The sequence below is a fragment of the Rhinatrema bivittatum genome, chromosome 3 (assembly GCF_901001135.1).
Source record: "Rhinatrema bivittatum chromosome 3, aRhiBiv1.1, whole genome shotgun sequence".
In the NCBI taxonomy this organism is placed as follows: domain Eukaryota; kingdom Metazoa; phylum Chordata; class Amphibia; order Gymnophiona; family Rhinatrematidae; genus Rhinatrema; species Rhinatrema bivittatum.
Window position 1 is genome coordinate 161,398,191 of NC_042617.1, and position 18,888 is coordinate 161,417,078.

An 18,888-nucleotide genomic window follows, 5' to 3' on the forward strand; every position below is an offset into this window, starting at 1 on the left:
GGTCCCCCTTGGCCTTCTTGGATGGTGATGCCATTGTTTGTGTGCGTGTAGAGCTTAAAAACTCGTCCATGCGAGAGTTATGTGCGTGGATGCTCTTAGTTGTGCGCACTGGAAGCGCAGAAGTTACGCGCAGTATGTACGCACAAGTTATGCATGCAGGCGGTGGATTTTGTGTGCATGGCACAGTTATGCGCGAAGTTGTGCGTGTGGCCTTGTTGTGCGCGCCGCTGTGCGCATAACCCAGGTGTGTGCGCATCCCTACGGACGCGCACAAGTTAGGCGCCTCGGGTCTCTGGCCTGCTCCGCGTGTACCGAAGACGAGGGGGGAAGGTGGCGCAGATGACCCGTCTGAGGAAGGTCGGTACGGCTGTTCGAGCCTTGGAGGCCGGAGACTTAGAAGAAAAGGTTTCTACCTTACCTGGTCTCGGCGCTTACCGGTCACGTGCTGGGCAGTCTCCAGCTGCGGGGGAGGAAGGGAAATACCTTCACCGCCGCGCTCGAATCTGCACCTGCTGCCTTTCACCATCCACGCCGGGAATTGGCTGGCGGACTAAGGCTCACCTCTGAGGGATATCGAATTGACATCAGGAAAGTCTCGACAGGGGGAGGGACCGTTAGGTTTCACCGCAGGAGAAGTGGGGCTCTCTTCTTAAAGGTAAAATTTCTTCTCTCTTGTAAATGTTACACTATTTTCATTTGGGATAGTGACCGCATCTGCTATGGGAGACGGAGAAATACTGAAGAGCTACCGGTAAGCATGCCGCACGGGTATATTGTAGGCTGACATCAGCTTTGAAATCTGACTCCGTCTCCCATCTGCTATCGGAAGAGCACAATACCCATTGGTCCTGAGTCCATCTGGCTACACGCTAGGAAACCATATTTTCCTTTAGATAATAGCAGGGTTTTGTCAGGCTGTACGTGTCGGTACTAAGTAGCAGCACCTTTTTCTTCCACCTGCTTGACTTTTGTCCTGTCGCCCCTCAAAAAAACTAGGTGCCATGATACCGCCAAGATCTAAAATAGCACATTACTCTATAATCTCTCTGGAGTATACAGAATCTGATAATCTTTTGTTATTTCCAAAGTTTTCTTTCCAGTAAGAAACAGAATAAACCCTTTGGGCTTTGGTCATGATTCTATAACACCTTCCTGTTATTTTTCTTTTTCTCCCTTGCTTAAATTATTTGATAGATTTTCCCCGTCACTTCTTTGGTTATTAAGTTTTGCTTGCTGCTTATGAGTCCATAACCTGCTTCATGTGGTGCTCATTGTTTGATTCAATTGTTATTTACTTTTTTTTTTTCAATGTATTAAAGATTGATACAGTGAGTTTTAAAAATATTTTGAGAGGGGAGGAAGGAAACTGTTTCTCAGGATTTGGTGCCGGTCCATTATTGGTCCCTGGTCAGTGCATATTTTCTTCTCTACCTGTAGGACTTTCAAGAACCTGTACAAAATGAAGCCTGTAAAACAGAGTCAATTAAATTGCCATGTTTATTGCTTAAAACATTAAATACACATTTTATAAAGAGAGGAGGAAAAAAAACTGCATTGTCCCCCTCCCCAAACATCTGACACAATGCCATTCTAGACTCAGATGCGCCAGGGAATAACAATGGAAGATGCAAACTGCTATCACAAACTACTGTCTTTGTCACAATGAGGCCCACTCTGTTAGAATAAAAAAAAAAAAAAATAAAGCTGGGTGAAATTCCTATGGTTTGAATCTATTCCAGATAGAATGTGACAGAATGCTGCCTTAACATCCGCCTACCTATGTCCCCATGGCCTTGCTGGACATAAACATGCTCAAAACACTTTTCCTGGGAAGCTCTTCAGATGTTGTCACCATCCTCACACACAGTACCAGTAACATGGCCATATTTGCTGGTGCATTGAGGTTGCTAGTCTTCACATAAAAAGAAAATAAGAGGGAGCCATGCTGGCTTAGCCCATTGGTTCATGGAGATCCGCGTCCCATCTCTGCCCATAGCCCATCCAAGTCACTTCAAAGAACGTGGCAAATCTCAATAAAAGTCCACTCCATGTTGCTCACTTCTAGACGTGACAAGTGGAGACAATAGCTGATTATTAACTGTTAACGAACCTATCCTCCAGAAACTTGTGTTGGGTTTTTTTGGTTTTTTTTTAATTAAGCTACACTACCTGCCTTGACCACATTCCCTGGTAAATTCTATAGTTTGTGCATTGACTGAACAAACGCTTTCTTAAATTTGTTTTAAACCAGCTATTAGTTAGTACTAGGACTAGGGAATACTCCAAGAAGCTATTTAAAAGAATAAATAACCATTCCCTTTTAACTCATTCTACACCATACATAATTTAATGAACCTCTATCATATCTGTTCTCATTGGTCTCCTCTCCAAGTTTAGGAGCCCTGTACCTGTTTAGCCTTTCATTTGGCATCTTCATATAAATGTGTTCATCTTAGAGTTATTTGCAAAAGATGGAGAAGGCTTTATTAGGGGTTTTTTATTTGTTTAAAAATGTTGATCTTTTGCATGCTTCTTAATCAATGGCTTAGCATCTCATGGCTTAAAAACTGGTGCCATACTGTCTGCTTCTATAGCTACATTAATTTGGCTCAGCTGCCTCTCAAAAAGCCATAAGGATACAAGTGAATGAAGACCAATAGATAGAGTTGGTTGTCGGTACACACAGGCATCACATATTGTAAAAGCACAACACTGAGAACAAATAACCGCCTAAAGGCAGGGATTACCACCCCATTACTTGTTTGCTGAGAAAGACAGTTAGCAAATAAGCAAACTAACTGGACAGTAATGTGGTAGACTATTACTATTTAAAGCACTGCTAGAATAAAACAGAATTAACCTCATCTATTTAATGATCTCTTCCTTTTGATAAACATTTGGTTGCTTCCCACGGTTTTCATCATACTTAATTGGAACTTTCTATTAGTAAAATGAAAATAATTCATCACTTTGCTCTTACATACCCCACAAGGTCTTATCTTGCTTATGTATTCTGCTCCACAGGCGTACTTCATTTGGCAAGTGAATCGAAACTTGCTATGAATAAACTATTGATAATAAGCCATAAAAATGTCACAAGGATTAAAAATTAGGTACATGAAGGAGTAGAGGATGTAATCAACTTTTCCAAAAAATTACAACATTAAGTAGTTATATAAAGCACTGGAGGCGTTCAGTCAAACAAGCTGCTTGAATGGCTGACAAAGACTCACAGGTTTTCTAAACCCAGTGTTGCAGCAAGCAGTGGACTAGCAGATTATTACACTGCACATAGCTAAGAAAGCCTTCTCTGTGGAGCAATTTTTTATTACAATATTATGAAGCACCAACAAAAGAGCTAAACACTGTAGGCATTAGATTTATTAAACTAGTTTGGAAAGTGTGAAAGCTAGTTAAAACTATGTTGGGTCAAGAAATTTATCTCCTTTCCTATTGCTCTAGGGTACTATACATTTTAAATCTGAAACATTTTTTTATGCTAGTATGCAAAATGGATTAAGGAGGCTGTGAAAACTTTCATAGCCTGTCCTATTACCAGTTGCTCCTTAGTGCAACTGTGACTGAAATTTAATATCTGAAATATATATTTTTTCCTTACCTGCAATTAAGAATTTATCAGGAAGGGCTATTAAGAACAATCCCATGCTGCTTACCCCAGGGATAAGCAGTGGATTTCTGCAACTTCTCCTTAATAATGCTTTATGGCCTTTTCCTCCAGGAACATGCCCAAACCTTTTCAGATAGAAGCAGTGGAGAAGGTACTGAGAAGGGTGACCAAAATGATCAAGAGGAAAGGCTAAAGAGGTTAGGACTGTTAAGCTTCGAGAAGAGATGGCTGAGGAGCGAAATGATAGAGGTCTGCATAATCATAAAAAGACTTGAACGGGCATCTATGAATCAGTTATTTACTCTTTTGGATAATAAAGGCATAGGGGACACATTCCATGAAGTTAACAAGTAGCACACTTAAAAAAACTGGAGAAAATTCTCTCACTCGATGCACAACCAAGCTCTAGAATTCATTGCCAGAGGATGTGCTTAAGGAAATTAGTGTAGCTGGGTTTAAAAATGGTTTGGATAAGTTCCTGGAGAAAAAGTCCATAAACTGCTATTAATAAAGATGACTAAGGAAATAGTCACTGCTTTAGTAGCATGAGATCTATTTAATGTTTTGAGTACTTGCCAGGTACTTATAACCTGGATTGGAAATAGGATGCTGGGCTGGATGGACCCTCCTTCTGACCCAGTATAGCAACTTGTGTTCTTAAATGCAGCTACACTAACAGATAAGAGGACAGAGAAGAAACAGAAAGAGAAAAGAAACCCTGGAAAAAAAAAATTATGAAAAGACCAACAAGATGAAAGTGGACTAAAATGAGACTGGGTCCAACAGATTAGAAAAAAAAAAAAAAGACTATACAACAAAGGTTAAAAAAAATGGGTTTTTTTGAGTTTTTAGTGATTGGAATATTCTCTCTTTGGGAATGTGCATTTCTTACACTTTTGTATTTTGCTCTCTTTCTTTGGAGTTCCACTATTCAGATTCTGTCTTCTCATGCTTGTTTCTGTTTCTAACTTGCAATTCCTTTATTTCTATATTATATGTAAGGGTCAGTCTGTGTTCTGCTTGTGTGTGACTAAGATGCAAGATTTCTTCTAGCGTGTAGTTTCTCTGTAGGGATTTGTGTAGCAGTCCAGCTTGTGCTTTCTGTCCAGTAAGTGGTGTAGGGCCTGGTGTAATATTAGTATTTCTGCCTTAAATAAGGGTGCTGCTTGATTCCTGAGAGTTAGTGCTGTGATTTTAAGGAAAGACAAGGTTCTAGATGTCTTTTTTTTTTTTTTTTTTTTTTTTTAAAGGTTTTGTTACTTCACAAATGGGACTGATGCAATAAGCTGCACATAAAAATGTTCGTCCAAACTAGGCGCCCATTTTTAAAATGCACACAGCCACATCTCCTGGGCACCCAATTTAATATATGAGTTGTTGCACTAAAATACATACTAGGGATCAACTGTGCATCCTTATGGCGTCTTTGGCATTGAGCGCCTAGGAGACGTGGCTGTGCATGGGTAAGGAAAATGGACACAATTTACGAGTATCCGTTTTCCTAACTCACATACAGCCACAGGTTAGGAAAACTGACTCGTAAACTGAGCATCCTTTTTCCTAACTTGATTATCAAGACTTCCCCCCCCCCCCCCCCCGATGCTAACTTTTGTGGCTCCTCCTACTTAGTATCAAGATGATATTAAGTAGGAGGGACCACAGAAAAGCAAGATTTTTTGGCTATTTTGGGGTGGATGCGCTAATCCTATTATTGCATCAGGAGTTATTCTAGCACATCAAAAACATGCATCCTACCATGCCTAGCACACTGTATTTACACTAGCCGCAAAGAATGCACAGTGGAGGCAGTTTTGCCGAGGTGACACCAGAATTCAAATATGTTTTGCATGCTGGGTTGTAATATGAATTGTCCTAGTTCTGCTCTGATCCATTCTTATGATTATTTTGATTATTGCTATTGTAATTATGATCTCTGCCTTTCTGGAAAGAAGATTCATGAAAGAATACACTGATTTATTTTTTATTACATAATTAATTGTATCTAATATTTGTGTTATTTACATGATATCCCTGTGTATTTACAACCTGCAATAAATGTAAATTTATACAGATTAATAAATATTTTTTTTTAAATATTTGTAATTGCCTGAAATAATTGAGTTAAAATATTTGAAAGTTTCACTCATGATGCATAACAGCTGTTGGAGACTACTTAGAAATTCATTGTCAATTGCTCTAAGGCATTTATTGATAAGAGTACAACTACTAAGAATATAACTAATAGAGATCAGACCTGTACATGTACTGCCCCACCCCCACTTCATTCTCCTCCCACTGAACACAACATATATCTGTGACTAGCTTTGAAACGTTAAGAAAAACTCAGTGTAATTGCGCTCTAAGTACTACAAAGTCTGCTGGGCATGAGGTTGCCTGCATATGCCAGAAGTTACAGGTTACATTGCAATCACAACTCAGTAGATTGGGTGGGGTTTGACAGAGGATATAGGGACACCTAATTTCTTGAATCTGGTGATTATATTGCAGATTATATTACAGAACTAATTTCATATTTAAAGGAGGAAATTTCAGATATCGGTCGGAGAGTGGACGAGACGGATATAAGAGTGGATACTCAAGCAGAAAATTTAACACAGGTTCGTGTTGAGTATAACTATTAAAGATTAACTTGAACAATGGGAGGTAAAAATCAAAGATCTAGAAAACCGCTCTCAAGAAGTAATTTACGTTTTAGGGGTATACCGGAAACTTCTAAGTACATGGACTGTGCAGCAACAATACGGAGATTCTGTCAACATCTATTAAGACAAGGAGGGCCTGAATTGGAATCACCGGTGGAGACAGACAAAATAAAATTGGAAAGAGCCTATAGGGCTCTGGGACAGAAAATAAACAACAAACCCAGGGACATAAAGGTCTGTTTTCACTCGTTCACAACTAAAGAACAAATCTACAACATTGCACGCAAGCAATTGACATGTAAATGGGAGGAGAATGAAGTATTTATCTATGTGGACATTTCGTGAAATTACAACTTTGAGAGCAAACAATATAAGATACACATGGCTCCATCCTTTCAGACTGTGGTTTAACATACAAGGATCTTCATACCATGCTAAAACACCAAATGAAACCACGCAGATTCTTCAAGAGACTGGACTTGATGTTCCCAACCCACGTACTTCAATGCAGCCAACACATCATAGAGAAGAGAATCCAAAATGGCAGCGGATATCAAAAGGTGGACGCAGAGTAAGAAGAAATTCCGAAAGCTCAACATTGCTGCAAATAGGAACATGACTGACAGATTGGATGTCCCAAGCAGGAGACTATTTGAGTAAAATCACTGCCATTAAGAATAGACCTAGCTAATGCCTTATGGCTAGCAGGATTGTACTCAAACTCCTGAGGTCATTTGCAAGTGTAAACAAACGTATACATAGAAAATGAATAAACCGATAGCTCTGTTAACAATTGCAGTCTATGAAAATTTGGTTAATATACCAATAAGAAGTTATATAGTATTATTTGCATAAGTGTTTAAACCTGAGGGGATTTTGCTTGATAGAGTTGCGTCGATGACAATAATTCCTTCTAAGGTACAGTTGTATTTGTGGCTTAGGAGTCACAAAAAGGGGGGATATATGGAGTAGTTTATCTAATGCCAGGGAAGAGTATAACAGGGGTAGCGTTGAATTTAAAAAGGTGGGCCAGGGCAGGAAAGATGAGGGTGCATGAAACAATCGAAAGGGGCGGCAGGGGTTAGAAGACAGGATTCAATTTACTGGTAATGTGGATTTTGAGATGTGCTTCATATTACCAACTAAAAGGCACTCACATTTTTCATGATTTTCTTTATTAGGATATGACTTGACCAACAGTAGTTTCACTAAATGTGAAAGGCTTGAATACCTTTTGAAAGAGATATTTACTATCTAAGGAACTGAAGAGACAAAGCAGCAATTGTTTATATCCAGGAGACATCTCAAAAAACGATATGAATCTTTAATGTGTACGTGTGATTACCCATTAGTTACTGGTCGGCATGCTCATCTTCATCTAAATACGCTGGAGTTGGCATAATGTTTCATAAAGATGTTGTACTTGAATATATTTCTCACGCTGTAGATCCTAGAGGGAGAGATATATTGCGCAATATACATATGGGAGGGGACAAGTGCTCTTTTTTGAATGTTTATGGCCTTAACAGCCAACACCATTTTTTTTGAGGAAATACAATCAACTATATAAAATAAAGCCGTGGGGTTGCTAATTATGGGGGGGGGGGGGGGATTTCAACTTAAATCCCTTCTTGAATAATTCCACCATGCTGGGGCAGCCCAACAGATAGCATGTAAAGCACTATGACCCTTGATCTCCCAAGAGAATTTAATTGATGTGTGGCGTTCTCGGTACCCGAAATCCAAAAATTATACTTTTTTTTCAAACCCACACCAAACTTATTCGCATATAGACTATATCCTTATTGCCAAAGGTATAGTAAATAGAGTTTCTCAGACTGAAATTCAGCTTATAACCTGGTCGGACCATACCCTGATAAGGGTCAGCATAACTTTGGGCAACAATAATAGGGGCCATAGCTATTGGCAATTAAATGAGTCATTGCTTGGGATAGTGAATAAATTAGCTATATGAACAAGGAATTACAAGAATATGTAGATACAAACGATAAAGATGAAATGGCACCTACAATAATTTGGGATTGTCTAAAAGCCTTTGCTAGGGGAAGGTTGATAGCCAGGGCTACATATGTATAACGGGAAAAAAGAGGAGGAACGTCAAAAACTCAGAATAAATAGCAGCAGTGGAAAAAACACACAAAATTAGATGGCTAACTTCTGACTATCAGATAATAAAGGATTTAAGATCCCAATTGGAACACTTCTTGGTATTAACACGCCAACAATGTTTTGAAGGCGGAAACAAAGCAGGGAAACATCTGTCTCAGAGGTTAAAGAAAAGATAGTCCCAAAATATTACAAAAAAAAATCAAAGAAAGTAATGGGGACATTAACTCAAAATAAAGAAATACGTGGATGCTTTCTATGCTGATCTATATAGATCAAATGACTCCATTCAGGAAGATAGTATAGATTTCTTTTTTAAACACAGTGACCCTCACTGAACTTTCCCCCAGTCAAAGGGATAACCTGGATAAAAATATTTCTGAAATTGAAGTGGCATCTGCAATCAAATCCTTCAAGCTGGGGAAGTCATCCAGTTTAGATGGGTTTTCAGCCATTTTTTATAAGAAATTTGAGCCAATTTTAACACCTTTGCTAACACAAATGTTTAACTCTCTGGGAATAGAGGTATCACTTCCACCATTTGCTAATGTGGCCGGTATTACAATATTGGCTAAGCCAGGGCGAGACTCCACGCGTTGCGGATCATACAGACCCATCTCTCTAATTTGGACTTAAAAATCCTGGCAAAAATTTTGGCCAACAGGCTCAATGGACTAATAGCACACATTATTCATAGTGATCAAGCAGGATTCATAACGGGATGCATGACAGCGGATAATGTCCACAAAATTATCAACATACTATGGTGGTTGAAAAAAAGAAAGATCCCATCTTTATTTTTAACAGTAGATGCTATACATTGGCCATATCTGTTTAGCTAGATACTTCACTTAGATGCAGCTCCAGCACTGCTGTCTGCATCTATGGTGGGGGTGGAAGGGAATTGGAACCAAAAAGTTACCAATAAGGGCCTTGACCTCAGCGGTCAGAGTAACAGATAAGTATGAAAACAAATAGGTGTGAAAGCTTGCTGGGCAGACTGGATGGGCCGTTTGGTCTTCTTCTGTCGTCACTTCTATGTTTCTATATGTAAAATGCTCCATAAATTTAATTTTAGGAGCAAATTTTTTTTTACAATGGCTGACCCAACTCTATACAAACCCTAAAGCTTGCATAAAGGTGAATGGAGGGTACACAGATAATTTTGAAGTCCAAAGAGGGACCAAAGAAGGAAGCCCTCTGTCCCTTCTTATTCATAATGTTTCTTGAACCTTTGCTAGTAGTATAAGGGCAAACGCTGATATTAAAGGGGTGGAGGTGGGAAGTTCTCATCAAAAATTTCCCTATTTGCCGTCGTCTTATTTAAACTCACGGAACCTGTGCAGTCCATGGCAGGGACAGTAAAAGAAATTGAGAAGTTTAGTAGAAAATCAGGATTTCGTATCAACTGGGATAAGTCTGAGATTCTAAATATTGCAGTTTCTAACTCAGATGAAAAGGTACTATGCAAATTCCCTATCAAATAGGCCACACACAAAATAAAGTATCTGGGGGTCATAGAGACTGACAAGAATCTATTTCAGTTAAACTATATTCCTTTGTGGGCAAAAATAAGACAGGATATGGAGGAATGGAATAGATATTGTATATCTTGGTTGGGGAGAATAGCAGCAGCTAAGATGAACATCTTACCAAGGCTCAGCTACCTTTTTTCCAGGCTCTCCCAATTAACATACCTGTAAAAACACTGAAAGAGTGGCAGGATAAAATAAGCTTCATCTGACATGGAAAGAGACCCAGCGTATCCAGGAAAGTATTGGTTTTATCTAAATCTGGGGGGGGGTGTTTTCGTAATCCCTAATATCAGCTGGTACTATGCAGCTGCACAGATTAAAGTAATAGTAGATGGGCACAGACAACAGCCGATTAAACCATGGGCAGCCCTCCTGCAGGAGGAGATTCTAGGTTTTCCTCCCATATCATATTATCTGGATACCTAACAAAGCATGGAGAACATCGAGCGAACTGCCACCCTCATTAGAGATACCTCTTCAGGTATGGAATAAGTGGAGAACAGTTCTAATAGAATCCAGAGTCTATCACTATAGCACTCCTTTAATCTGCAATATACATTTTACTCCTGGTAGCATGAATTCTACATTTAGAGCTTGGGAAAAACTCGGGATCTGTAGGATGGGAACATTTGTGGGGTCAGCAGGGACTGCTGAGTTTTGGTGAATTGCAGGTGACTTTCAATATACCCGACAAAGATCTGTTTAGCTTTATGCAAACTAGACATTTTGCACATAAATATAGGGACCTCCCTGAGACAAGGGATGTAATATTTCAAATCAATGTATAGAAATGCAAATAAGTCTCTGAGAACTTTATCCAAAATATATACAATTCTCATCAAGGACCTGGATAATAAACCAGCCTTTGTTAAGGTGTGGGAACAATTCACGGATAGAACTTACACAGGAACAGCTAACACTTATCTACCAGGCAGTGGGTCAAGGGCTAATATCAGCATCCTTAATTAAAAACGGATACAAAACACTATTGTTTGTATCTGATGCTGGTCAGACTACGCAGGATGGGACTAGTTGGTGTCCAGGCTTGCTGGAAAGGGTGTGGTACAGAAGGAACTTATCTACACCACCTGGTGGGACTGTCCCTTAATGCAACTGTTTTGGAATGAGATTAAACGTTGGGTAGAGAAGCTTAGGTGTTCGTTTATTCTCTTACTTCAACATGTTTTGCTGAATTTCCCCATCACACACGGCCACAAATATGAAGAGAAACTAGCTAAAATCATCTAGGGTTGCAGCTAGGATTGAAACTGCCAGGCTACGGCAGGATCCAAAGGTACCACAACTAACTTCAGTCATATTGAGGGTGGAGCAAATTTATACATTGAGTAACATTACGGCTATCAAAGAAGGAAGGAAGTCTCACTGACGAATTAAGGTCTAAATATAGCAGGTGGAAAGGATGAAGGAGGGACTCATTTCACCTTAATGTATACATATATGTTTTGCAGGCTCAATAGGGGTAAATAATAGAGCAAACATCTCTGATTTATATATTTTACTTTATTTAGTTGTATTCTTATCTCTGGTACAGAAATGGAATAGTGACATGGGAGAGAAGGTTGGGGGGGGGAGAAGACAAGGGATGAGGGTTGAGCTAACTTGGAAGGAAACAGTGCATTCTTAGCAAGATAATAGAGTGCCAGTAATGAATATTTGTTACAACCTAGTTTTTCTTCCATCCTATGTGATACAATTATAGTTTTATACCTCTGATGATGATGATAGGGGCTGTTAAAAATGTATGACAACTCATGTGCAAGGTTTGCCATTCCTTATTTCATTTTGTTTATGATAAGCTGTATAAATGTAAAATTCAATAAAGCTTTAATTGAAAAAAATGGCAGATGTGACTTGACTGGGAGAGTTATGTGCATTCTCTCATGCTCCATGTACTTTGTATAGACCAATAAAAACAAAAAAATATATATCTGATGTGCTATTTACAAAGTTAATTGATGTGTGAAGCACCTCTTATAGCACAGGGGGATCCTGAAGCAACACCACAGCAGAGCCACGATTTGGGGCTGAATAACTTCTTCCCATAGCATTGCAACCTTTTCTCAGGAATGAGCAATGACCACAAAGACGCAATACTGTTCCTTTACCAAGTCACCGGGGACTTCCGTGAGTGAAGTAATGCTTTATCCATAGAAATGGCCCTCTAGAAAATTGCACAACAGATACTTGGGTAAAGTTATGTGCACATATGCTGTATATATGTAATTTTATGCACATGGGGGAGAGGTGATCCAGGGGCGTTTAGGTCTGGGCCTTACGTGCATACTTTAATAAGAATGTACATTAATTCTCTCTGCAAAACTAGGCACCCACATAAGTGCAATTGTGTGCGTGTAGTTATTTGCAACTATTTTTATCCCGTACCCTCCAAGGTTCAGGGGGTAACAGGAGTACAAGCATAAAAAAATACAAGTAAGGTACAATGCAAAGACAAAACCTAACAAGTTGTAGTTTGGCCAGGATAATTTCAAAGCCGACTTGTGCGCATAAATTCACTTTGAAAACTGGTGTAACATATGGGATGTTACAAAAATACCCCAAAGAGGTCTGCATACTAGCTATTGTTTTCCCTGTTTGTGCAGTCCTGGCTACCTTCCCCAATTCCCATGTATTTATTGAATGCTTATCTTTGTGCCCTTACCTTTTCATCCATGTATTTTCAAAAAGATAGTGGTCTCCTTTTCTTCTAATTTTCTTTCATTTTCCAAACATAAAGATCAGTTGCCTTAAAAGTAGTTCACTATTCTTCTGCATCACCTAGATCAGTGGCTCACAATCCTGTCCTGGGAACCTCCCAGCCAGTCATGTTTTCAGGATATCCACAATGAATATGCATGAGAGAAAATTTGCATGTTATGGAGGCAGTGCATGCAAATTCTCTTATGCATATTCATTATGTATATCCTGAAAACCCGACTGGCTGGGGGGTCCCCAGGACAGGGCTGGGAACCATTGACCTAGATCCTCTCACTCTTCTATGCAAGACTGTTGCAAAACAATTCCACTTCATGTGCGCCCCCATTTGTTTTAGTGTACAATGCTTTCATCGAGAGATCACTCATAAGGATCCAGCAGAAAGTGGTTCAGTTTAATTCTTTAATGTCAGATCCTTGAAGAAATTCTGCCAGGTTTTGAAACCTGCGAAGTTAGCAAAACCTGTTAGAAGAATGACTTGGTTAACACCTACTGGCCTAAGCACACTCATCACTCATGTGGTTAAAATGTCCAAGGCAATTTCTGCTTGCACCTATAAAATAATTAGAAGCCTGTGGCCTGAACTTCAAAATCTTAAAACTGAAAGGACAACTACAAAAAAAAATAAAATAAAAAACCAACCATTAAGTAAATGCAGAATGAAGGATTTGCAGGCAAAACCTAGAATACTGGCCGAAGTTGTCAAGAACAGGAAAATAAAGACTAACAAATTTATACTGCAATTACTAAAACAAAGTTAAAAATGGCTGCACAGAGAAAATGAGCTTGACAGAAGAAGTTAAGAAAAACAGAAAAGTTACAGAACAGTAATAGAGACGCACAAAAACTTCCATCTGTTCCAAGGTGGAAGAGCATGAAAACACAAGGCTGTTGGCGCACACAAACAGCTGAGTGTCCCCTGTTGTGCAAGATGCTATGTTGTATAAGATCCAATGGTTTGGCATAACGTATGGATATCATCTGAGACATCCCAGGATTTAGGGAATATGAATTAATGTAAGACTTGTCTTACTAACTTCATCTACCAGAGAAGCTGAGAGGAATGCAGGAGTTGCATAACATAGAAATGATCCAAGTCTGCCCAGCAAACTTATGATTATACCAATATCTGCTGCACTGTGCAGGTTACCCCCATGCTTATCAGTTCCCCAGATAATAAAGGTCAGGGCCCTCGGAAGCTGTTTGAATCCAATTTCCCTTAACCCTTGCCATGGAAGCAGAGAGTAATGTTGGAGTTGCATCAAAAGTATCAGGCTTAGTGATTAAGAGTAGTAAAAACTGCATCAGCAAGTTATCCCCGTGTTTATTTGTTCCCCAAACCGTAAATGTTGGGGAACAAATTCCCCTTTTCCCACTTCTGTTGAAGCAAAGCAGTGTTGGAATTGCATTAACAATGTCAAGGCTTATTTAAGAGTAAAAATTGCCACATCAGCAAATTACCCCCACACTTACCCATGCACTTTTTTCTTTATTTTCATCCTCTAGTCTTTATGGATCCATTTAACCCATTTAACAGATCCATTTATGGATCCGTTTAACCCATGCCCCTTTGAATTCCTACACTATTTTCGTCTTCACCACCTCCTCCAGAAAGGGCATTCCAGGCATTCACCACTCTCTCCATGAAGAAATATTTCCTGACAATGCTTCTGAGTCGTCCTCCCTGGAATTTCATTTCATGATTCCCTAGTTCTATTCATTTCTTTCCAACGAAAAAAGGTTTGATGATTGTTCATCATTAAAACCTTTCAGTATCTTAAGATCTGTATCATATCTCCCCTGCACCTCCTCTCTTCCAGGGTATATACACTTCAGCCTTCCCTCAAGTCTTCTCATGCTGACCCCTCTCCATTTTGGACGCTCTTCTTTGGACCGCCTCTATCTATATTCAACAACTACAAAAATCTGGTAACCTCCAGCTCAGTAGCGTAGAATCTCCTTTTTCCACTGATTGACAGCAAATGTGCTATGATATTACTTCCTTTCAGAAATGGGTTTTTTGGAGGATTGAACTATTCCCATGTGTTTCCAAAACCCCAGAAAGTCAAGCTTTCACTCTTGGCCATTTCTCCTGTGGCTGGTCCCTTATCAGCTAGGTTCCAGTATATTACCAGTAAGTGCATTGGCCTTTGTAGATTGCTTTTAGTCAATTCAGCCTGAAAATAATTTTTGGAGGACATGTGGTTTTTGTCTAGTTGCCACCATTTGATATCTGGAGAAATATTAACTATGTTCCAGAGCTTTTGCAACCTCTTTTTCTTTTAGACTGTTTAGCAAATATAAGATATTCCTCCGAAAGTGAGAAGGCATTGATTTGATCCATGTGATACCTCCCACGCTTCGTTTTAATAAGCACCGGAGAATGCATGTAATGAAGTAACAAAATAGTCTTGGACACACACATCCGTCTTACATCCCTTCTGGCATAGCTTACAATCTCCAACCAAGAAATGCCTCCTTTTAGTCTGTAATTAAATTTCAAAACTGTGGCCTTTAACAGGTTTGTTAAAGGCTCCATGACTGAACTACAAAACTGAATGAGAAGTGTATTTTACTTGTATTTTTCTTGCAGCTCCAGTATAGATTTTATGCCCCCAGTGTTATTTCCATGAATAGTAATAAGCTGTAAAACTCAGTTACTGCCAAAAAAAAAAATCTTTCTAGAAAAAACATACCTCATTGAATTGCTGCAGTAGAGCGGATGGCAAGAAATCCAAAGGCTGCAAGACTACAGGGGGTCCAGTCCAATTACTCTGAACAAAGAGCTGCAAACTGCCAACACCCAGTAAAAACACCACCAGCTGCCTGAAAAGAAGATAAGTAATATGATTACGAGGAAAAGTTACATAAAGGAAGATCTTCCTATCTGCTAATTAGGTTTCTCAGAGTTCATCCAGCCAATAGATGGAGACACAACAAAAATACAAGTAGAGTATAGGGAGCAAGGCCCTGTAAAACCTTCTGTGTAAGTGACTTACAAAATGGAGTCTCTGAAAATAAGATGGACGCTTGGAAAGTTTTTTTCTCTGCACATGTTCTGACAAGCTGGACCTGTCCGACCACCCAGGCAAATTGCCTTGTGTGAAGCCACAATCTTATTTGCTGAGATATGCTGAAAACAAAGGAAGGACTATATTCCTGCAAAAACAGAGCCGGTAATGTGCCTCTCTGACTAGTATTCACACCTTTAGGGCCCAAACCGCCCCCACCCCCCACCAGTCAGCATTTAAGCGCTTATCAGAAAAGATGTTTGCTCTGCAAAGCCTGTTAAGAATCAAGCTAACCAAGGTTGACCTGCTGCATTTAGGGGGGAAAAAAAAAATGGCCATACGGAAGAAGAATTGTTGTCTCCAAGGACAGTGCAAGGGGGATTAGGCGCCCTAGGCACCTTCTGCCTTGCACCCGCCCCCGGTTTCACTGCTACTCCCCATTAGGGTAGCCCCACATGGCTCGCACCCATGAGCGGCTCAAGGCAATGTACCGCCTGAGGCAGGGACCACATGCCACCACCCCAAATTTAAATAAATTAACTCCCTCACATTCCCAACTACCCAAGACTCCTGAAAGCCCCTGGAAGTCCAGCGGGGGGCCCGGGAACAATCTGCTGCCACTAACCAAAATGGTGCCAGTGGCCTTTAGCCTCTACCACGTGACAGGGGCTACCAGTGCCATTGGCCAGCCCCTGTCACATGGTAGGGGCAATGGATGACTGGCACCATTTTGGTTAGTGGCATCCGATGGCCCAGGAGCAGATCGCTCCCAGGCCCCCCTGCTGGACAACCAAGGGTTTTCGTGAGCCTTGGGGGGAGGGGGGTGGGGGGCAAGAGGGTGGCGCTGGGCAGATTTTTGAAGGGATACTTTTTCCACTTCAAAATTCTGCCGCCTGAAGCAGCCGCCTCACCTGCCTCATTATAGAACCGCCCCTGCTCACACCCCCTAATGGCTCTGCTGGCCCTGGTGGTCTCTGCTAATGAGCTACGGGTGAGGAATATCTATAAAAAGATAGACAAAGAAACATTTTTTGGTCAAATGGAATCTCGGCAAAATGCTGACTCCGAAGGAACTTTTGCAGTTCATCTCACTAAACTGCAATTGTCTCCTAGATATGCCAGTTTAACACCTAATAAGACATGCCATACTAAGTCAGATCAAGGGTCCATCAAGCCCAGCATTCAGTTTCCAACAGTGGCCAATCCAGGCCATAAGAACCTGGCAAGTACCCAAAAACTAAGTCAATCCCATGCTACTGATGCTAGTAATAGCAGTGGCTATTTTCTAAGTCAACTTAATTAATAGCAGGTAATGGACTTCTCCTCCAATAACTTATCCAATCCATTTTAAACCCCAGGTACACTAACTGCACTAACCACATACCCTGGCAACAAATTCCAGAGTTTAATTGTGCATTGAGTGAAAAAGAACTTTCTCCAATTAGTTTTAAATGTGCTACATGCTAACTTCATGAAGTGCCCCCTAGTCTACTATCCGAAAGAGTAAATAACCGATTCACATCTACCCTTTCTAGACCGCTCATGATTTTAAACATCTCTATCATATCCCCTCTCAGCCGTCTCTTCTCCAAGCTGAACAGTCCTAACTTCTTTAATCTTTCCTCATAGGGGAGCTGTTCCATCCCCTTTATCATTTTGGTCGTCCTTCTCTGTACCTTCTCCATCGCAACTATATCTTTTCTGAGATGCGGCAACCAGAACTGTACACAGTATTCAAAGCTGCAGTCTCACCAGGGAGCGATACAGAGGCATTATGACATTTTCCGTTTTATTCACCATTCCCTTTCTAATAATTCCCAACATAGTTTGCTTTTTTGACTGCCGCAGAACACTGAAATGACAATTTCAATGTGTTATCCACTATGACGCCTAGATCTCTTTCTTGGGTGGTAGCTCCTAATATGGAACCTAACACTGTGTAAATATAGCATGGGTTATTTTTCCCTATATGCATCATCTTGCACTTATCTACATTACATTTCATTTGCTTTTTGGATGCCCAATTTCCAGTTTCACAAGGTCTTCCTGCAATTTATCACAATCTGCTTGCGATTTAACTACTCTGAATAATTTTCAATCTGCAAATTTGATTACCTTACTAGCTGTGTCCCTTTCCAGATCATTTATAAATATATTGAAAAGCACGGGTCCCATTACAGATCCCTGAGGCAATCCACTGCCAACTCCCCTCCACTGAGAAAATTATCCATTTAATCCTACTCTGTTTCCTGTCTTTTAGCCAGTTTGTAATCCACGAAAGGACATCGCCACCTATCCCATTACTTTTTAAGTTTCCTAGAAGCCTCTCATGAGGAACTTTGTCAAATGCCTTCTGAAAATCCAAATACCCTACATCTACCGGTTCACCTTTATCCACATGTTTATTAACTCCTTCAAAAAAGTGAAGCAGATTTGTGAGGCAAGACTTGCCCTAGGTAAAGCCATGCTGACTTTGTTCCACTAAACTATGTCTTTCTATATGTTCTGTGATTTTGATATTTAGAACTCTTTCCACTATTTTTCCTGGCACTGAAGTCAGGCTAACTGGTCTGTAGTTTCCCGGATCGCCCCTGGAGCCCTTTTTAAATATTGGAGTTACATTAGCCACCCTCCAGTCTTCAGGTACGATGGATGATTTTAATGATGTTACAAATTTTTACTAATAGATCTGAAAGTCCATGTTTGAGTTCCTTCAAAACCCTGGGGTGTATACCAACCGGTCCAGGTGATTTACTACTCTTCAGTTTGTCAATCAGGCCTACCACATCTTCTAGGTTCACCGTGATTTGCTTCAGTTCATCTGAAACATTACCCATGAAAACCTTCTCCGGAATGGGTATCTCCCCAACATCCTCTTCAGTAAACACCGAAGCAAAGAAATAGTTTAATCTTTCCACGATGGCCTTATCGTCTCTAAGTGCCCCTTTAACCCCTCGATCATCTAACGGTCCCAACTGATTCCCTCGCAGGCTGCTTCAAATATATTTTTTAAAGTTTTTACTGTGAGTTTTTGCCTCTATGGAACAGATACCTTTCCCCGTCATGAAACAGGAGAAAAGCTTAACACAGATTGTGCTGAAGGCATGGGTATTTGTTTCCTACCCGAAGTTTAGTTCAGAATGCCACATTGATACTTTCAGATGCAAGTAGCAGTTGGTTTGATATGCTAG

General features: G+C 40.2%; 1 protein-coding gene across 4 annotated transcripts in view; it reads right to left on the minus strand.

Annotated features, from left to right (window-relative positions):
- The window catches only part of TTC27 (tetratricopeptide repeat domain 27), a 521,976-nt gene that overhangs the window by 491,877 nt on the left and 11,211 nt on the right, over nt 1-18,888 (minus strand). For all 4 annotated transcript variants that reach the window (XM_029593895.1, XM_029593892.1, XM_029593893.1 and 1 more), the window contains exon 3: nt 15,383-15,512. In XM_029593895.1, coding sequence (XP_029449755.1) covers nt 15,383-15,512 — 130 coding nt within the window. The remainder of the gene's footprint in view (nt 1-15,382; nt 15,513-18,888) is intronic.